Source organism: Hyposmocoma kahamanoa, unplaced genomic scaffold (assembly GCF_003589595.1).
Source record: "Hyposmocoma kahamanoa isolate Upper Pololo Valley unplaced genomic scaffold, ASM358959v1 279, whole genome shotgun sequence".
Taxonomy (NCBI): domain Eukaryota; kingdom Metazoa; phylum Arthropoda; class Insecta; order Lepidoptera; family Cosmopterigidae; genus Hyposmocoma; species Hyposmocoma kahamanoa.
In genome coordinates this window covers 246,057-269,188 of record NW_020653776.1, presented here as the reverse complement: position 1 = coordinate 269,188, position 23,132 = coordinate 246,057, and the positions used below count along the sequence as shown (strand labels likewise).

The window sequence follows — 23,132 nt, the reverse complement described above, 5'->3', positions numbered from 1 at the left end:
GGGCATACATACCGTTATTTTCCAATTTATTATAAACAAACATGTTTTCTTGGGAATACAAAATGTGTTTCAATTTTTCTTATCATTAGTGTCACTTCAACTAAAAACTTCCTAATAACAAAAGTTCATACCGCATCACCCACCCTTCGCACATGTGTGAAAGGGCTCCTGTCGGATTGGAGTGTACACAGTGAAGTAACCTGTGCATCTCCGTTTTAGCAAAAAATCGACATAAATACCAATTTTAGCACTAGTGGCTAAATCGTTCTCATTCGTGTAAAGCAATCTATCTAAATAAGTATTAAGTAATAGTTTTATAAAGTTTATTGTACATCAACCAGACAAAGGGAACTTTAAAATCTTTTATAACGGTCCAGAATATTTTACACACTTGACAATTAAAAATGTATCCAAATATCATTATTGTCGCTCTCATTCTTGTCTACTTTTAAGTCAAATAGTTACTTTAAGTCGAACATTTACTTGAAATAGAAGAATTAAATGGTGATAGTGGTGGTGATGACGATGGTGACGATGATGATTGTAATGATGATGACGATGATTGTGATGATCATGTGAATGGTAATGATGCTGATGATAATGGTGATCATGATAATGATGTTGATGGTGGTGATGATGATATATTGATATACAACTAAGTTTATATGACATTAACAAAATACTTCTTTAGATTTATTAATTATATATAAATAGATGGTCTTATATAGATGAGAAGGGTTTTGATACAAGAAGTTATATTAAAATATTTGTTACATGTTAAATGTTCTTTTGTGAACGATAAAATGTGTGTTGTAATAATAATTTCTTGTATTATTTAATAATGTGCCGTCTTTTTCGTTTATGTTTATAAGAAAATCATTCGTGTTACTGCAATCTCATTCGTGTGACCTAAAATATAGTTTTTTGTTGTATTTAAATTAAAAATATTTCTGTGATTTTATAATTATTGACATTGCTTGAACTTATTTGTACAGACCTTAAATACAAAAGAAAAAAGGGTTTTACAAAAATCACTCAAAAAGTACCATTGAAATTCGGAAAGCGAATTCACCCCACTAAGATATTATTTTATACAGACTGTTCCGGATGTGTTTTCCTTAAATTGAAAATGAAGTCAAACACTTTTCTTTTTTTTGCCCTTGAACGCGTAAAGAAGTTAACTAAATCTTCCACAAATATATTTCAAGCACTAGTTACTGTTACTTCTACTACAAAGTTACCTGTTTTTGTAGTCTTTTTTTCATAATATAATAAAAACAAAGTTCTTTTAAAATTGTGAAAGTTTTTTATTTGCTTGCATACGGGAACATGAAATAGCCAATAATCATTTAGTAGAGACACTGTTCGCAATTTTAGAAAGTGACTTAATAAACGGCCATTGATTTAAAACTTTGACTGTTTTTTAAAAAAACATACGTGTTTACAATAATTCACTAGAATACTTATAGAACTAAAACACAACATTGAAAAATGTAAATAATAAGTAAAATCAACAAGTCCATAAAAATTTGTTCAAATTAATTATTTAAATGTAAGTAGACGCACAGTTCACAATTGTAAAAAGTGACTAAATTAAGAAACTAACAAAATATTAGCACTCCAGGTGGCTACCTTGCAAGGGATGCAAGAGCCGTAAAATTATCAACCAATTACGAGCGGCAGGCCAAAAATGTTAGCCAATAGTAACACAGCTAATTGTAATTTCGGGTTAAATAATTTGTTCTGTACACATACTAGCGCCATTCGTTTAACAATAAGTAAAAACCTGTTTTACTCGTGTTATTTTTAAACCGAAACACACGATACAATGTTATACCACAACAATATTTTATGATAAATAGACTACAAGACACTTTGAATACCCTTTTAATAGAACGACAGTTAACTTTTCTTTGAGTATAGAACAAATTGTTTGAGTATACAAATGTATAAAACTATTCTTAAATAAGAATAATTCAATATTTTAAAGGAAGTTCGAAACTCCGTTTTAAATTTAAGTAAAACTCTATATTGACCTATGTGTCGTGATATTGACGCGACATTAGTGCTGGAAATCAAAATATGCATCTTTTGCCAACCACAAACCTGTCACCTAAAAAAATATAAAATTATATAAAATAATATCTTACTGGGGATTTTTATTCCACAAATCTCCACTGCGTAGCAAGTACTACGTTAGTGGGGATTTATGGAATAAAATTTAATAAAATGTTAAGATCCCACTAGTGGGGATTTGAAGAATAAACCCGTCTAACTGACATGGCAAAGTATGCTCTATACATTTAGCTTTTACGTTTAGGTTTTAAAAGCATCCCGACCGCGCGGGCGTGACCGACTCGTCTTTGTCTTTGATCTACGAGGCGACCGCGCGGTTGTATTATTCAGAGAAATTTAAATGTTGTTGCCTAGTAAATAGAATTCCGATTCACCAATAAAGTACGTGAAAGCACGGTAACTGGGCGGTGAGCGCTTACAGAGAGTTGTTGGACTTATTATAAGAGCCAGGCCGAAACCGCTAGGACAATAAATACAACAAAAATAGTTTTTAATATGTTTTATTACAATTGCTAACACACAGCCCAAAGCTTACGGTTAAAGTTTATTCATCAATTCACTAAATATGAATACGAACCCGTGACGACAAAACAAAATACAAATTATTACAACTTTAGTTCCCTTGTCCAATTATAGAAATAAAAACTTATTACAATATTTTTTGGCAAATCAATTTTGCATAAGTACTGATCATTCTAGTCCCCAAGCCGCATAGAGCTTGCATTAGAGACCCGCGCCCATTAGTGGGGCATTCAGAAATTTATTTTGTCCCTACGATTTACACAGCACTTGACGAAACGTACAGAGGGTCACACCAACCGTTTATGGCGACAGCAAATAATCTTAAGCAGAAAAATTTAAATTCATAATTAATATTGTCTTTTTATAAAAAGAATCGAGCTCAAAAGTTTGATTGACAAGTTTTATTGAAATCGTATAACGGAAAATTGGTAAAATCCAATGGTTTATTGGATTTTATCAATTATGATTAATTCCCTAATTTGCTACCCTTAAAAACTGGAATATTTTCTTCAAATTTAAATGTAACCACAACTGAGTTACCCCCTAACTAACAAAAAAAAGAATCATCGAAATCGGTTTACAAAAATATCGACGTAATCTCGTAACACACACAAAACAAAACAGTCAAATTAAGAATCTATTCCTTATAAAGACGGTTAAGTCTAAGTAAGCTATTGTAACACAGAGTGGTTAATAACTTTCAACTTTCACTAAATTGAACTATAAGATCAATCAGTTGAAATAATTATATGGAAAGTGATATTTAGATTTTTAACAAACATCGAAAAAGAGGAGGTTCTCAATTCGACTGTATTCTTTTTTTATTAACTGATTTTGATGATTATTTTTTGGTAAAAAGAGGGTACCTCAACATTGGTCCTATTTAAAATTGAAAAAATATTCTACCTCTATATGAGTGGCAAACTAGGGGATGAATCCGATTTCGCACACTTTTCGTTAACCGATTTCAATAAAACTTGCCAAATAGATGTAATTCCAATAAAAAAAGCCGATATGCAAACTTTTGAGGTCGGTTTTATTTTTTAATAAAAAAGTTATGAGAATTTCTGAACATGTTCAGAAAAAAATATATACTTATTTTGAATGACACCCTAATAAACATCCACTACACAGAGAACACCGTATATGGTGTAAACTAAAATTTCAAACTTTCAAACTTTTCATTGAAAATGTTATCTTAAAAATTCATGATTAAAGATGGCAATTTTCTATGTTACTTTGCAATATCGACATATGGATAGTTTGCTACCGTATGTACGCGCAGTGCCACATTATACGTCAATTGTATATGCCCATTATATAAAAAAACACTAGTTACATACTGTACTTAAATACCTACTACTTATGATAATTGACGCTATCAGAAGCAATAGTGGTGTAACCCACATTCAATTTTTTTGTTCAATATTACTTGAAATCCTACTAAACTATAATTATTATATATTTGATTTGGTTAAATATTGTTTATATTTATTATTGCTCTTTTCATGTATATAAAAAATAATAATTAAATATTTTTTGTGTATTAAAAAAGCATCAAATATAAAATAATTATGTACATACTTTAGTGACATTTAAAGTAATATCGATGCCTTACTTTCTCAAACTCGTATCTTAAAAAGAGTGGTTATTCAGGAGATGGCAAAACTTTGTATTTATTTTAAATTTCTTGTCAAGAGTGTTAATTTGGAAGCATTACTTTAAGAACAGGTAAAAGCCAGCGTGGGAATATGAAGAATGATGTGAAATCAGCGTACAAAAGTATATACAATCCATTTTATGCATTTCAATAACTTTGTGCTTTAAGATACAAATTTGAGAAAGTAAGGCGACGATATTGTATAAAAAAAAAGTGAGTTACACCTCTTTTGCGCTGATAGCCTCAATTTAGGACTCTACAAACCACTATACACAATAGAAGGTACAATCTTTGTAAAAGATTAACAAGAAGTACACAATTTATACCCATCGCCAAGTAAACATGTAAGCTGCTAAAAATAATTACTATACCTATAAAATAAATAATTACAATCTAAAAAAGGGCTTTGGTTTTTTATGTAGTATGGTACGACGGGCCAGCGCTGGATATGTACAATCTGTCACAATTACTAGTAGAAAAAGCCTAAGGCTGCGTACACATGGTATTGTACTGCACGTTTTATATAGAATTCAATTTTAAACGGATAAACAGCGGGATATTTACATAGCATTTTCATTAGTCTAAAAGACGAATAGCAGCAATATTCTTACAGCAATCACCTTGAGTACCCGACTATGACGGGCCCACACTTTGTTGCTCTTTTATACTGATATAAAAGACACCAACGGTTTCGCCGGCTGTGTAACAGAAGTATGTGCTACTGCAATCCGAATACGTTAAAGTTGTTCCGGTTTGCTTGATAAGACCGGTGAGTATTCAATACACGGTGTGCGTTTTTTTACAGTACAAACGACGTGTGAAAAGTTTTACATCAATAATGTAGCGCCACTGTTTATTCGGTAACATTTATACAGCAAAAAGTGCAGTACAATGCCATGTGAACGAAACCTAACGTGGTTAATTCCGGGAATTTTGGTCTCGAAAATTTCAGGCTGACTCGAGACTGAAGTTTGAGACTTAAGTCACTTATGAAACTGTATTAAGAAATGCACTAAACTAAAAACCATTTTTTATTCTGGTTGCATGGACAATGGACATGGCAGCACTGTTGAGTGGATCTTATTATAATATGTGGCGATTGAATAACGATAATGATAAAACCAGGTGCTCTGTATCTGAAACTACCGCCCTTTGTTTGTTTCTTACGTGTTCACTACACATAAAAGTGAAAAAAAGACCTTTTATAAATATTTTTCTATTTTATAATATGACTATAGTCCATTTTTTTAGGTACTTAACTAGATGTGTACAATCTTGATACATCTTATTATTGAAACATATAAAAATAATTTTATAAATGTATATTTCATTAAATAGACATCTCTAGATTGTTTACATTTACTTAAAAGTACCTAAACAAATGGACTATAATAAAAAACTTTAATAACTTGCACAAATGCCTACTTTTGAAATAGTCTCGAAAACTTTAGAGCTTTTCTCCTGAACTTTTTCCCGGGACGCAGAAATGCAACGAGATTGAAGGCCCTAGTTTATATACAAGGTTATTATTTACAAAGTCGAATAGTGACAGATTATATGATAATGTGTATAAGCACATAGTGCTTTTATATACAATGTCGTAAAGTAAATGATTGTATAATAACGTGTCTATGCACATGAGGTTTTTATTTACACTTCAAAAGTGAATAGTTCTATAATAGTGCGTCCATGCACAAAAGGTTTTTATTCGCAAAGTTGACAAATGACAGGTCGTATAATAACGTATGTATGATTATTATACGATTCGCAAACTTGTTTGAAAAATTCGCAAGTGTGACGCCATAACAACGTAAATTCAAAAGTTTGCAAGTAAATTAGATATACGTGTGATTATAAAAAGCCCTTGTTATGATTTAAAAAAATACATGTTCATATTGAACTAGAATAAAATATAATGTCCATTTTGAGTGCACATATATATACCATCTTTTAGAACTTGGGTAATTTTACAAAAGTAGTTAAACATGATTTTTCAAAAAAGTAAATTTGTATATCAGTCAAATCAGGAAGTAACAGAACCGGAAGTAAAATTACAATTACATTAAGTAAAACATGTATAATACGTTTTCGCAAGTAACCTGCATGCGAGTTGTGTGATAATTGTAATAGAAAATACTTAACTAGAGATAACAAACAAATCAACTAGATGGCGCTTATTGCACAGATTTTATCGATACTGCCGGCTATTCTTTTAATTAGATTAGGATTAGCGCCATCTACCCATATTAGGAAGCGCTAATTTATAAATTAGTTTGTAACACAGAATGCCATCTATTGACACTCATAATATTCTTAGCTCATGGTCAGTATTTGAATATTTTACAAGGAAAAAAACTGACTGCTTATATTTCATATTAAAGAGGAATTAATTTATATCTACGGGCATAACTACTTTATCTAAAACTATAAGATGGAATTTTGACCCTTTTCGGAATTACAATCTGTAGTATGGAAAATAGCAGCCCTCGAGTTATTAGTCCACGGTATTGTAAATGGAGTTGAATACTGTAGTTGAATACTGTGTAGGATGTCGTAAGTAATTTATATTTTTAGGGCCTTGAAAATTGCCAAGTTAATAATTTTGACAAATTAGTTTTTAAGCTCTCCAATTTTCACTCTATTTATTATTAGTATTGTTTATTGACGTCAACGCTAGTGTGGTAAGTATTCTTTAAAATCCAGGAAAATGACGAGAGTCCAAATAGACATTAAATTCTAAAAAAATCCACAATTAATCTCGTTTTGCATGCCGGGTCATCAACCATATGCCACCTCCTCGACCATAGTCTCCCAGGAGTCTGTGGACTCTGTCACCCACGAGCCATCGTCCTCGTCGTCTTGATCTTCCTCATCATCGTAGTAACCCAGCTGAAACAGTTATAAACATTAGGATCGCAGATAGAACTTTAAGCATATACAGTATGACAGGTCGAACTGTGTAGCCTGTGTACTTCAGTGAAGTGCATAACCACAGACACATATCTAGATAGACGCCGCAAGTACAACAATTTGTATGTAAACCAAGCGTGCCACATTTTTTGTACCCACTATGATCTCTCTAAATCGATTGATTGAACGGAATACGCGTAAACAATTAATCGATTCTAAATAAAATATTTTTTGTTGAAGTATTTGTTGATTACAAATAGTCGTAATAATAATATAGGAGAAAAATACTAGAATAAGATAGTTAAGTCCTTTATTTAAGTTGTTTTTAAAAAATGTTGAAATTATTGTCCTTCCGATAAAATGAGCTTATTATATAGCATCTTTTTGTAATAGAAGATCTTATCGATTAACCTAAATAATGAATACGCATGTCAGTATATGAACTTGCGACTGCCTTAATTACTTTTACTAGATTTCTGTTGGGAATTGATCAAATTGATGAATGCCAAGACAAATAAAAATGTTACTGCTGACAAAATATGGCAAAATCTTATTAATCAGAAGAGGTTTACTTAATGACGGCGTCGTGTGAAATTTTTGTGATTTGTTTATTATTTCTCGGATTTCTAACTCTGCTACTCTGCATAGTTGGATAGCACCTTAGGTGGAATAAACTAGACCACCTTCGTCCTCGAAGGCAACGAAATCTTACATATGATCAACTCCGGGTTGTTGTTATTAATTCTTTCCATTATATATTTTTTTGTATTACTCGTACTACGTATCCGGCGATGTATGCAATTATTTGCTCACTATATTCGGACATTCGAGGCAACGTGCATACGTACATAACACACCTGTCAATCAAGTAATGTATATTGCTAAAGTGATGGGAAGAACGAATGATTTCTCTAGATTGTCTATTCTTTACTAAAAGTATGAAAGAAATGACGCTATATGAACTGTATAATGCTATCTCTTTCATTTTTGGTGGTCCGATTCGTCTTAATATAGTGCAATGGTAAAGTATTTAAACTTTTACATAGTTACTATACGAATTATTTATATTCAGAGAATTATTTAACTGCCAAAAAAAGAAAACTATGTAATAATCAAATGTATTAACATTACGTTTTCAATCATTTTTTCTCATTTCCACCTAGAAAAATAAATAAAACAAAGTGAAACTTGACTGTCGCAATGTGAATTCGGACCTAGACTAGAGTCAACTGTTATTGTCCCTGTCATAGTTGTTCAAAATTTTCAAATGCCGCCATTAAGGAAACAATAATAAGTCGAGAAATAAACATCGCACATTTATAATTACCGAAAAAATATTTCCTATGTAGTATTAAATAAATACAATACTGAAGAGATTTGTGTAAATAAATAAGTTTGACGTAACGTTTAAGCGTCAATTATCAGTATTTAGACAATAAATTCGAAATTAACATTGTTTCCACTATGTCCGAGTAAATATTTTAAGATTGCTAAATTTGACATAAGAGTAATATTACTTTAATGTCAAAACCGCGTCATGGTAAGACTTCAGTAAATGAATATTCACAAAGCTGCTCATAAAGCATTATTATTTTAAAATTATAATAACCTTACTTTAAGCGCGTCATGATGCGAAAAGACAATGAAATTAAGAGCTTGTGGTACCCTATACCGAGGAACGTTCCTTAGTTCGCGTACTCCATCCTACACATTGATGTTAGGACTCAGTTTTGTCTGCCCTAAGCAAGGTATGACAGGAAAATGGAATTATTTTTAATAGTACTCTTTACACGCGGGAATTAAATTTCCTACCGCTCAGCTGTTCTGTCTCATAGAGTAGCCCAAATGAAGTGTGTTATTTATAAAATGGCACACTTTTTTTTTCTTACGTAGAGGGACGATTCTTTTTACTTATTCGGATTAGATATCAGCTACTCGTTTGCCTCTTTAAATAGATAGATAGATTAGATAAGATAAATGGTTTATTTATCACAAAACACATACATGCGATACACATAAACAAAAATAAAAAAATAATCCAAAAAACAATATAAGGATTAAAACAAGATATCATTATTTTTACATTTTAAAAACAACAGATCAAATAACAAAAAGGACAAACACTGAAATATGTAAGGCATTCATTGACCTACCAACAAATGATCATCGGGCCTAATACAAAAACCACGAAAAAAATGTCCGAGGTTAACTTATACAAACGTAGTGACATGTAACGAGATATAAAAAAACTAAAACATTTATATAAATTTGCTTACAACAATTCAAGGGCCCAAAAACACCATATTCAGCTTCTACCGGAAACTTAACAAAATGCACCATATTTAGCTTCGACTGAAAATTACTTGAACACAAGAGTAATGGAATAGCCTTTCTCGTAAATATAAATTTTTACGAGAAATTATTATGTCAAATTTTGTACAAATTCACTTAAAGGTATAATAAAGAGTTGGGCAGATACATACATACAAATATTACTACAAATGTGAAAATAAGCGTGTACTATAAGAAATGTACCGATACTCTAACTACACGTAAACTCAAATATCCGTAATTCCGATTTATAACAAAACCGTTACGCTTTCGAGTAATTTTGATGCTTTTTACATAGACAAAATTAGCTTTTGTTTTGGTAATCTTCGTAAAAACACGTTATAAAAATTCGAGCTAATGTTATTTCGGGCAAATGTATTTTCTGACATCTGATAGGTAATCCCATGCCGTAAAACGAGTACAACAATATTTTGTTAGTTATTGCTAACGTTTAATAAAAAAATCATTTTAAAAATAAAATAGGATTAAAATCAAAGCAAATCTACAGTTTTTTTGTTCTAAATATTTCAATCGCTTGTGGTTCAAACAATTGAAAATGACCAAGAAGCTTCTTGAAACTGACATAATGGGTCTCTTTCCACCTTTTGCGCAAGTTGAAAAAACCAGTTAGCTATTTCATTATTCCGTGTGCTTTTGTAATTTATATTTATGATTCAGTTATATATAAATTAAATACTATAAAATTGTACTTAATAACACTTTTAAATGACACTTATGATAACACAATATATATGTTTAGTGAAAATATGATACAAAATCCTGTTTTTACACTTTACTGCAGTAATTTTTACAAGTTATTATTATTGGTACTGCATGATTGACAACCGCGCTGTCACTTGAACAAACGAAGACTATTGCGCGATTGACGCTCTGTATGCGATTTTAACGCCCTACAGGTGCGGACACTTTTTAGCGCGAACCTGACGTCCATTTATTGGTAGGTCAATGAAGGCATTACAATAATAGCTCGCAACGAATGCATGTGCATTACCTCAGCGTAATTGCTGCTCGATTAGAGCAACGTATATTGACATTCTGCTAAGCCCGAGAATTTATTTCGTTCAATCTGTCACCCTGTATTTGCCAATTTATTTGACATTATAGATTTGCTATTAGCGACGGGTCAGCTTACATTGGTATTACACTATCCTCCTCAAAATGCGCCCAAACTAAAATAATCTTTATTTCATAGGTAAGCAAATTACACTTGAAATCTTCTCATTCGAAAGGCAGATTTCCCTAAAAAGAATGATTAAGAAACTCTTGGGGTTGTTCTTTAATAATCATTTGTACACATTTGCCATTTACGATATTAATTTCAATTATCATAGATCGCGACAACCTGCAAGAGTTAAAAGGGTCACTACCTTGGATTTGATTACCATGGATTTTAGTCATCCAAGGACATAGAAGCTACACTAAAACTTAAGAGAAGCGGGAAAAACTATTTTGCTAGATCAAATGGTTTATGTATTTACTATCAAAAAATAATGAACTTACAAAAAATATACCATACACCTAAAGACATTGTCTCAAGAATGTGCTAATTTGTTACACGATAGGATGTACTTTATCCGATCATATAAAATCCTGCAAACATGCTAAAATAAATGTCTAAAACGAATTGTTTAAGAACAAAATGTCTAACTTCGCACATAATTTCTTTTCTCTATAAGTACCTACAGAGAACCTGCTGCTAAATTTTCAACTGAAACCCTATAGTTGTTAAATTCGAATTTATCCCAAAATTTGAAAATCGCCACGCAGTTTAATGACACGCCGCGCCTCCCGCTGCCCCGTCGGTCAACATTGGGGGCTTGTCGACGTCGGATCCGTGTCAAATTTCGTCCGCATTTATTTTATTCATATTAATTTTCAGCGCGCGGGTAGTTCGGCGAAGCGAGGTCTGGTCCCCCACACCTCACCTTCTAAAATGTATCGCGTTGGAATACCTCGCCTTCATTCATCAACAACATTCATTGTACTATAAATTCACTGCAGGGCACTATCCAGAACACTCACGAGTAGAATCGATTTTGAAAAGTTCATTTCCCAAATGAGTGCTACCGGGAATCGAATCCGGTACCTCCTTATTCAGCACCCACAGCGCAAACCGGTGGGCCACCTAAGTCGGCTAGAGACGTATACTTGACCTTAAATGAATTTGTGGCTTTGTGAAGACGATTGTCAAAAACATCCAGTTTATTTTTATTCATAATATTAACATGTATTTTTTATTAAAAACAAACACTATTATTTTTAACATAAAATTACAATTATGGTAGTTGATGACGACATGAACTGTTTTATAATTCAGATTTTAAATCGCAAAGATCTGGGGGACACTGTCATTGCGTCTGTCACACAGAGGTATAAGTTGGCAAATCCTATGTGCCTGTAATTTCCACAGCTACCTACCAAATGTCACCTTACGACTGCCTAATTATTTACCTCGTTCTCATGAAGCCTGTGCACCGTGTGTACTCGGATCTGGAACATCCAGGCGTGGCCGAGGATCGCCACGCTGCCGCTCAACAGAAGTGGCATACTGTACCTGCAGCGCCACGCTAGACCCATCAGGAAGATGAACAAGGACTTACGCCCTGTCGTCATTATTATAAATCTGCAACGCAAACATTATAAACATTATCGCCCATGTTTCTCAACTGAGTACGGTAACATACAATGATGAATAGATTGGACTGCATGCTGTCGAAAGTTCAACTGTGTGCAGTCGAGAGTTAAACTGCAAGCGTCGGCTGCAGTGGATGTGAATGATAGTCCGAGAATCAAAAGTAACAGTTGATATTTTTAACAGAATATACCATTTTTTGTGTCTGAAACTACTTGATCTTTAAGGTAACTATTATCTGAGAGTTGATATCACTTTAATGGAAAAACAAAAAAACTAGTAAAACTTTTCTGACGGATAATTTGGACAATACTTAAAACATATTTTTTTGTAGCAGCACCTTTGTTTACATTTTTGATTCCAAATTCCACCGCAGAGTAGGTATTGTAGGATGAGATTACCAACGCGATTTTGCAAAAATTGAGGATTTCGACAGTGACACACACAGTTTCAGTGACAGTTTATTTCCTTAATAAAAAGTAAAGTCTGCGTTTGTTTGAAATTTTCTGAATACATAAACTAGGCCCCCTGAAATAGGCGCGCGGCGATTACTGCTTGGAGTCGACTGTATATATAGGCATAGTCAGTTTCGACTGCATTAAGTATACATAGACTTCGCGCATGCAGTCTCCGTCTAGTCCGTAGGAAGGAAGGTACGCCTTCCTTCGACAAGCGACGGCTGACCAATCATGTTGTTGTCATTTCACTATGTTGGCGGTCGAGTTCCAGCAAGATGCGCGTGCTGAGGCTGCGGAATACTTACCTACCCGATCAGTCTGTTGAACGTTTTGAACAGTTTGTTGTATCTGTATGCGTAAACTTGTATATACAATGATTTGTTGACTTCGCTGTTATCGAAATCGATAAGGAGGACTATAACAAACGTAACAGCGGGGCTAGTAAGTGTGCTCGCCCACCGCGTGCCATGTACTAGTGATGCAACAGATTTCTGCTTCCGCAACTGCAGAAATTCCGGACGCTTTTTCACATCTGTTCCCGTTTCTGCTCTCGCAACTTTTATCGAACGTTTACATCGAGTATATAACCAGAAATAGATAGGAAGTGTCATTTAATTTGTCTTAAAACTATTCTGCCAAATCATTACGGTGACAACTGCGCTCCGATTGGCCAGCCCGAATTCGAAACAATTGACGGGTATCGTCAATTGTCTCACTTCAAATCGATCAGTTTAACTTGAGCTTCGCTATAATGGACGAAAAATGAAAAATTACAAATTTAATATTTAATTACCAATGAAATGTTATTCCGTTTCTTTTGTAATTAGATTTGCTGTTTTTCCCACACCACCGAATGGAACAGCTCCCCATTGTTAGGATACTATCTTTATTACAATAAATACAGAATATTTTCGGAATATACGGTGACGTACATACAGGTCAGTTATTGGCACTGTGTACTATTTCATCTTTCTAATTCGTGATTTCAGCGCAAACGATAGTTGATATTCAAAGGTGATATAAGGCCCATTTACCTGATGAGTTACCAGGGATGAATGGCCCTTATTTCGTCTCTATTTCTGGTTATATACTCGATGGAAGTTTATAATGTTCGCGGTAGATCAGGCACGTGCGCGTAATGCTTGGCGGTAAGGCGAGTGGATCTCAGCAGTTTTCTGTTGTGTTAAGTGCAATTATAAAACCAATCACAAGCCCTGTTTGGAACCATTTTGTTGAGATCTTCATATTATTTACACACTTCCGCTTCCGCTATGATTTACTTGCGACTTCTTTTTCCGTTTCTGTTTCCGTTATGACACTTGCGTTGCATCACTACCGTGTCGAACGCACACATTCGCATATTCTCACGATGCATTCGCGTCGCATAGACCATTCATTACCATCCACAATAATTGATTATGTGAATGTTTGCGACCGTACACAGCGCGCGGCCGACGTGCACATGCGTGAATTACCACACTTGCTTTATTATACTATGGTATAGATAACTAAGGGTGTGAGGGCGTGAACGCACGTAAAAAGCGATACAAACGAATTTCAAACGCGCTTCTTTGTATAGCTTTGTACGCGCGTTTGAATCGCCTCTACGGCGCCGGCGGGCGACGCAAACGCGTTCGTTAAAAGCGAACGTCTATGCTTAAAAAATACGCCATGTACTTAGGCGCTTTTATGACTTAGGTATATGAGAGATAGTGCTAGTAAAAATGGTAATGTAGTGTTATAGTTTGACGTCATGTTATATTCATGCTACGTGTATATCAAACAGCAAGAGCAAGGCGAAAAGGAAATGTGGACAAGAATGTAAAGGCAAGAGAAAAATAAGACATATCCTTGATCAGTTACGAACGAAGGCACGTTCTATGGCCTAATTATACATGTTGTATTTGCACACATGGTAATGTAGAGTTATAGTTTGACGTCATGTTATATTAATGCTACGTGTATATCAAACAGCAAGAGCAAGGCGAAAAGGAACTGTGGACAAGAATGTAAAGGCAAGAGAAAAATAAAACATATCCTTGGTCAGTTACGAACGAAGGCACGTTCTATGGCCTAATTATACATGTTGTATTTGTAAATAAGTGACTGACATTGATTTACTTTGGTTTAAAATTTATTTTGGGTTTGCGGTAGTATTATAGTTCCGCTACTTCCTTGACATACATTTTAAAGCTATGTTATTTAACGAGAAGCCTTTTTGAAAGGTAAAGAAGTAAGTGGGCAATATTGAATCAAGTTGTATTATCCTACTACCACGTCGCCAACCGACAATAATGGCTGTTTACAACCATTTCTTCAAAATGTTCCGACAATGTCCGACAGAGAACACAGGCGGAGACTGAAAAATAGCACTATGCTGGGGCTTATTCCTTTTCATCAACATATTAAAAATAGAAATCAGATAAATCGAGCCACCATAGGACAGAACACAAAAATATTGTTGTCACAATAACCCTTGTTCCATGTTTTATAAATTAAAGTTTTCCAACAATTACTTATGGATTTTTTTTTTAAACGCACGCACTCAACATAGCCCCGCACTAGGGAAACCGTGTCGCGGGTGCCATGGACACACACATAGACAACAACAAATTACACCCAAACTTACGAGAGAAATAAATGTAACCCTTACAAACATTTCTCTCGGCCCGGGAATCGAACCCGGGACCTCTGTGTGGCAGTCCAGCATGGTAACCGTTCTACCACCGAGGCAGCCAAAATGAAGTTTAGTATACCAATTTCAAAAGAGCCTAATAGTTTTTGATCAATCAAACATTGTTTAAGCTTGGCAGCTTGGGCCATTCAATACTGAAAATGCAGAGCGGCGGAGTGTATTGTTGTGTGTTTGATGAATAAAGTCCTATTTATTTAATTATAATTTGACCTGAACTCAGAGAACACCCATACACTGCACTGATATGTAATATGGAATGAGAATGATGATGCAATCATGTCAATATATAAAAAGATGAATAAAACTTTAATGTAAGGTGAGAAGTTCAGGGATACGGAGATAAGAAGATAATGTTAAGAAAACATATGAATGTAACTCATTTAAGTTAAAAACAAAATAATAAGACAGAGGGTAGTATTAAAAACGACATCATATTTCAAGCATTTATTTTATATGAATTGCATTCATATACTATATCTTCAAATACATATTCAGGTTACATACAGATCTAATAACATAGAGGTACATATATTACGGAATGTTCAATTAAATACACTTTCATTAGACACAAATATATTTATATATATAAAAACAGAAATAAATAAGTTATTGAAGATACTAATGTTTTAGAATGTAAAGATTTCACTGATTTAACTTACAAGATTACCTAACATTGTGTCTAATAAAAAATGCAATACACTTTCTAGAGGAGTATGATTTAGGAATGTCTAAAAATGTATAAATTTGGAAATATTTCGAGTAAGAAAGCTACAAGATAGAGCACAAGAAGTCTCAATGAGACTTGTTAAGAATGCCATACAAGAACAATAATTATGATTCCACACAATGACAATCTTAACCTTACAATTCGTCATCAAAATAATCAACATGTTCTCCAGGTGAGAACTTCCCAGCGAGCAACACTCTCAAACATTTTTTAGCTGTTGCCTCGGGCTTTAAGAGTGTGCCTTGACTTTTGAATGATGCGAACACTTCTTTCAAGTTGTCATTAACTGCCTGAGCAAGTACGTAATCAATCATAGCAGTCTCAACAGGACCAGGGGAGTAATTCAGCACCTTAATGTGTTTTTTCTCTTCAGCAAGTACCTTAAAGTACATTTCTCTAGCTGCTTTTCCACTGCAATAGTACGCCATCCCTCCCATGGGTTTAATCGCACACAAAGATGTGATATTCACAATAACAACTCTCGATTCTACTTCCTCGAAGATCTTAAGGAACTGAGTATTCAAAGATATTACTTTGAACACGTTGAGATCGAAATATTGCCTCAACTCTTGAACATTGTCCATCTTACCCGTCTCAACAGCCAAATTGCCAAGTGAGCCCACATTGTGAAATATGAGGCATTTATTAAAATCTGTTATGTCATAACCTTTTAAAGAAGCATCAATGACATCGAACAACTCTTTTTCAGTTGCCATTGAAAGGTCTATTGGAGTACAGACAACTTTCACATTCTTAGATTCGCATGCACTTGCAGTTTTAGCTAGCTCTTCTTTGTTACGGGCCAGTAAGAGCATTACGGAATTTGGGCCAAGTGCTTTAGAGACCTCAACAGCAATAGCTCTACCAATACCTTGGGATGCTCCAGAGAGGGCAACATAAGTGGCTTTCGACACATCAATGCTACATGATGATGAAGAAGCCATGACTACTTACAACTTTTTATTCTTGGTCTTGAATAAGTTTCTCACTGTCCGTGTCTCCGATAACTGGGTCAAGATCGCAACCGTCTCGCATCAAGCGGTTGAGACAATCTTCCCTGTACGCAGATAGGTTTTCAACAACCTTGTTCTTGTTTTGGACTGCTTTTAGCTTCCTCTCTGTAATTAAAAATTCACTACTTACTACTTAACTTACTTACTTATTCACTACTTACTCACTACTTAAGATAATCCCAAAAAACTAAACAAAACCACAAAAAACTTTAATATGAGAATATTTATTAAACCCTGGACAGTAATAGCATTTACCATAAAATTAAATATCAGAATAAGATAGTATGAGGGACCCTCCTTGAAATCCTTACACTTAGATACTTGTTCAATTGTGATTAAATTTTCGATACACTAATCAATCACAAAACCTTCAATTGAATGAACCGAATGACTTATTTCCATAGAGCCTGAGCAACCTAATAATTTATGATATGATAAACTATTCACAATTCTATATACCGAAAATACCTCACTTTTCAATTAACATTTTTCAAATAAGATTTTAATGTTATTCAAAGGAATAATGCTGGAAAAACTGATGAATGATATCAAGTCAAAACCTTCAAAATATACATGAAAGTGTTACTTATTCCATTAATTGAGCAATTGCTTGCTTTAGAATTTTAACCAAACCGGTTTGTTTACTTTTCCGGTATAATGGATTGAAATTTTATATTAATCAATACAAGCACCCATTTTAGTGTGCAGTAAGTACTATTTACATACTGTCCATTAGAAGGTTAATATAAACAATTTTGTTCAATTAATTGATTTTGTTTGATTATAATATTATATAAAGTAATACAACGATGTACTACGTTTGAATAAAAATACAGTCACACTGGTGTGAGTGTGAAGGTACGTGACAGTGTAAAACTTTAATTTTCTTTAATTAATTTTAGTAAGTAAAAAACGTGTTCTCACCATGACAGAGTGCAGTGAACTGACGGCTATCAACTAGGTTTATACCCTATCTGATATATGATACGAACGCGTAAACCACGAAATTCGATATTAAGAGTGAAATATAAAACCCCCTCAAAAAGGACATCGAAATCTGTCGTAACTTTGTGAAATACTCACTTAATCAAATAAAAACTATTAATCGATGTTAAATTGCGTTTTAATTACCTAGAATAGCGAGATATTCGGCTGAGTCTGCCAATTTCTCAGGTTCAGCTTCTGGAGTAAAGTCGTCCTCGAACTTAGATGCAACGTCAGCGGAATCTGCAATTTCGCTGCCCCAAGGATCCATCAAATCCTAGAACAACGTTCAGTAAGCAAGCCTGAGGTCACAGGTTTTGTTTAAAAGGTTAGGCTCGAGTGATTTCAACGTTAGAATGTTGACACTACTATATGCGATCAAGTTCACACTGTACGCCAATATTCTTTTCGTTATTGGTAATACACTTACACATAGACTTCTTGCCAAAGGGAATTCTGATTAAGCGTAGAACGAACTCTATATGCTTAACGAAAATGCAGAGATAAAACGGTGAAGAAAAATTTTGATATATCAAGGGGATGACAGATTTGTCAGGCAGTGTTGCCAGGGCTCTGGAGTCGAAAATTACATTTCGATACTGAATAGTTACATTTTCGCTGCAAAAGTTACATTTTACAAGTTAGTTTTTGTAAAAAAGTACGGTCAAGAAAAATCAAGCTCTAAATAGTTGATGGATTTAATTTTATTTGGGCCATGTCTGAGTTATTTTATTGTCTAATTTGAGTGTGTTCGTAAACTATTCAGGATTTACAGTAACAAATACTGCTGAATTTAAAAAACTGTCTTATTTTCATAATGCCTATTTTTTTACCCCTTAATTTAATTTTTTGTAATGTACGGATGAAACCGTACATTTTTTATGATTTACATTTTGTTACTTTAATATGCACAAGTAAACCCGCACAATGTCTTGTTATATTATACAGGTGACAAAAAAAACACTGTTCATTTTTTCCTGTGCATAATATTAAGTAATACAACACATTAGTGAAATAAAAAACAATAAAATCAAATTTTTTTTGCTTTTTTCAAATTTCTATATTTCTTAATTATTTCTAACTATTTCTTTCTTTGCATCTCTCTATCTCCTTGTATCATCCAATTTGCATTTATATAAATCCTGTTGTGCAACGTGTGTCAACAACACACTCAAGGTAAGTTACAAAAGTTGCCCCTTAGGCAAAAGTTACCTAAATACAAAAAAGTAAGAAATGTAACCTGGCAACACTGCTATAAGTTGCGCGTTTGGATACAGAATATTCTATACAAACATAAAATGTCAAAGGCTAAGGCTGCAAAGATTTTATACTGTAGTACGTACATAGTCTTTTTTTTCCATCGTCTAAGTACATAGTATTATGTAAAAAAGGGTTATTGGCTATCAGCAAACAAGCAAAAAAAAAATTATTTGTTAAGTTATAATACGCACGTAAGATCATTAAGTTTGTTAAATTCAAAATATAGAAATGTAACAAACCATTAAATGGATCTCTATACCACATTAAAACAGTTGTGAGCTCTCATGCCAAAAAAGTTTTGACGTTGGCCCGCTCAAATTTGTGAAACAAATATATGCCTGAAGTTCGCATGACATGCGACAGGAGATGTTGAATTTTGCGCATTAAAAGTACCAAATTCGTTTTAGCGGAATAACTCTAAAACTAAAGGCATTAAAAAAAATCCGTAGTGACAGTTCTCGATCATGCATAAATATAATTAGTTATCTAATTTTAGTCCTAATAATCTATAGCATTTCGAGGATAAATCGAAAAAATGTGAAAATTAGAGGTCATTTCGTGATTTTTATCCATCGAGGAAACTTTATTATTTTATGTTTCTGATTAATGTCTATGCTTCTATATATCGTGTAGTTACTCATACAATATTTTATTTTTAAGTTTAAAGTGGATATACCCCTCTAAAATCAAATTGAAGATTAGGAATTTTTCCTCTGCTCCCTCTTAAAAGTAAACTTTTATACTCAATTTACATTGCGGCGGAACGGAATGGCACGGAAACGTTGATTTTGGCTCGCGGCGCGAGAAGGCGCCCGCGGTGGTTAGAATGCTCGAGCATTCGATGAGGCGCTCAGCTTGACGCTGTACCTAGTATTTCGTCGATGTTTGAAGTCTGTTGCGCTTGCCTTCACGCGACTGCCGAGGATTCGCCAGGCGTCGCCGACGAACTTCAGCTGACTTCTCGCGCATTCGCGAGAATTCCGCGGAAGGCGCGTGACGTGATTTTTGGCTCGTATGTTGTTTGTACGTTACATAATCGACCACAAAGTTCATTACACTACGTACAATATCGTTACATAAATTCACTCCCATTCCGTTCCGTAGTACATTCGTAGGCGGACTAAAGGCCCCACCTATCCCAAGGAAATAACAAATCTATTAAAACTAAAACGAAAACGGAAGAATCTATGGCATCAGAGTAGGTCACCAGATGATAAGAGATTGCTGAACACTCTTACAAAAAGATTGAGGAGAAAAATAAAGAGTTTTAAGGATGAGTCCATAAAGACTTATCTACAGCATCTAACAAATGATCGATCTACAGATTACTCACTCTGGAAGGTAACAAAAAACTTGAAAAGACCGATAACTCAAGTATCTCCTATTATAGGGTCAAACGATACGTGGGCCATAAGCAATGAACAAAAAGCCAAAAGATTTGCTGAACATTTGGAAAAAATATTTCAACCAAATCAATCAGAATCTACTGATTTAGTTCTAGGAAAAATAAACTCGTCACAACAACTCGCTGGAGAAATAAAACTTGTTACGCCCAGGGAAGTACCTACAAAGAGAAATAAAAATGAAAATTAATAAAAACACATCTCCTGGATACGACCTTATTATTTCTGGTGAAATTCTACATAATCTGCCTCGAAAAGCAGTAGTAAAACTGACTACACTAATAAATGCCGCCTTTAGATTAGAATACGTTCCTGAATTGTGGAATATGAAAATAAACTTATACCAGATCACCAATTCGGTTTTAGAGAAAGTCATTTCACTATTGATCAAGTACACAGAATATCCAATACCATAGAAAAAGCAATGGTGGAAAAGAAAGTTTGCTCCGCAATCTTTTTAGATGTTGCACAAGCTTTTGATAAAGTGTGGCACAAAGGTCTAATTCATAAGTTAAGAAATATACTTCCATATCAACATGCAAATCTTCTGGAATCATATTTAACCAGTAGGTAAAAGACGCATATTCGGAGCTAAAAATAAAAGCGGAAGTGCCACAAGGTCTTGGGCCCAATTCTTTACCTTTTATATACAAACGATATACCAGAACCAATTGACAATACCATCGCTACTTTTGCGGATGACACAGCAATTATGACTGTAGGAAACAACCACAAGGAAGCGGTCAAAGAGCTCAAAAAGTTCAAAAAGCCATTAACCAATTCCATAAGTGGCGAATAAAGCTAAATGAAACTAAATCAGTGCACACTGACTTCAGTTACAAAAAAATTGTCTACTGTCCATTGTACATTGGAAACAAACAGGTACCCTACGCACATACCGCCAAATATCTCGATATGACCCTCGACGTGAAGCTACGCTTCAAAAAAAAAGAAGAATTAGACATACGTTTAAAGAAAATGTATTGGCTGTTTGGCAAGTGCTCTTCACTATCTGTATGCAATAAAGTATTATTGTATAAACAGGTCCTTATGCCAGTGTGGACCTATGATATCCAGCTCTGAGGCTGTGCCGCTAAAAGCAACATACAAACAATACAACGGTTCCAAAATAAAATACCGAGGACAATTATGGGTGCTCCTTGGTATATACGAAATGAGGATCTGCATCGTGATTTGGATATAGAGCCTGTTACTAAAGTTGTGACGGCGTGACCTCCTTACACCGTCATCTCACCTCTTAATATCGCTTCTCTCCGCTTGTATCCTATCATTTTTTTTTTATTTTACATGTATTTAAATTTTAAATTTGAATTGTTCCATCTTCCTTCACTTTCTCATTTTGTTTTCGTACCACGGTGACTCCAAGCTCGACCGCCACAACAGTCGGAGCTGTACCAAATTCCATTTACTAAAATCTTATTTTTGATCTTTACCAAGTTATAATACAAAACATAATACAACAGTCGGAGCAAAAGAATTATCAAAAATTTGCTGCAATAGTTTTTCGACCAAAAATGGAGCCGTAAACCCGGATGTAATGGTGCCGCCATTGAAACCCTGGCTATTACACGAATATAAAGATTTGTACAAACGCTTTTTGGCGCTTTCTGGCGCTTTTCACTGGCGCCCGAACTAATTCTCAAGAACCCTTTCATTGGCCGAACTTTGAGAAGAAAACCCCAAGCTAAAATAAGAAAAAAACACAGTGAAATATTTTATTCATGAACTGTCAAAGTGCAAAAAGTGTCATCACATAAATCATTTACACTGCAAATCACCTACACACCTCATATTACAGACAAGAGACGACTGCCGTTACATTCAGCTGGTTACAAATGTAATTGAACCCATAGTTGGTGTACCGGTAGCACTTCAAACATAGTCCTATCAAACATAAAACTATCCAAAAACTCCTACAGTACACTTTCTTCATATTTCGATATCTACCCATGTGTACACAAGTCGTTGAAACTTGGAGTTTAAACATTCGGTTATTCCAAGCGAAGACGATACTGACTTACAGCTTGTTTGGGAGAGTATCCCTGCAAGTCACTGTTGCTCCTCAACATTACAAACCACATAATTACATCTCATTGTAGTATTTATAGTAATTCAAATTTTATTCTTATTCAAATTTTTGACATACTGTCAAAATTTATTTTCTTCGTTTATTACTACCAAAATTTAATTTTGAAATATTTATTCCTAAAGAATAATACGAAAAAGATTTTCATCCTAACATAAATACTCATTTCTAAATTTCTTCACAATATGGAACAATTAAATAAACCTGAAATTATATACGAACTCAAAATTCGAAACGCAACTTTTGAAATCAACCAAACCGCTGATGAGCTCCGAAATCTACTTTTATCGTTTCCAAACCAACAACCCGTAACTTAAACCTTGAAAATCCTAC

General features: G+C 34.1%; 1 protein-coding gene across 2 annotated transcripts; it reads right to left on the bottom strand.

The window, feature by feature from the left end:
• Positions 1–5,601: 5,601 nt before the first annotated feature.
• Positions 5,602–18,604, bottom strand: LOC113229125 (sepiapterin reductase). 2 transcript variants are annotated; one of them, XR_003310382.1, is made up of 5 exons: positions 18,460–18,604; positions 18,177–18,306; positions 16,987–17,150; positions 11,972–12,143; positions 5,602–7,147 (listed from the first exon to the last, which is right to left on the bottom strand). XR_003310382.1 is itself a non-coding variant. In XM_026462620.1 (3 exons), exon 3 carries the CDS (start codon positions 16,974–16,976, stop codon positions 16,167–16,169), a length of 810 nt encoding a protein of 269 aa, XP_026318405.1. In that variant the 5' UTR covers positions 16,977–17,150; positions 18,177–18,306; positions 18,460–18,604; the 3' UTR covers positions 16,025–16,166. The 2 variants fall into 2 exon arrangements, 1 of the variants encoding a protein (XP_026318405.1); XM_026462620.1 differs by lacking the exons at positions 5,602–7,147; positions 11,972–12,143 and having other exon boundaries at positions 16,025–17,150.
• Between the last annotated feature and the right edge of the window lie 4,528 nt (positions 18,605–23,132).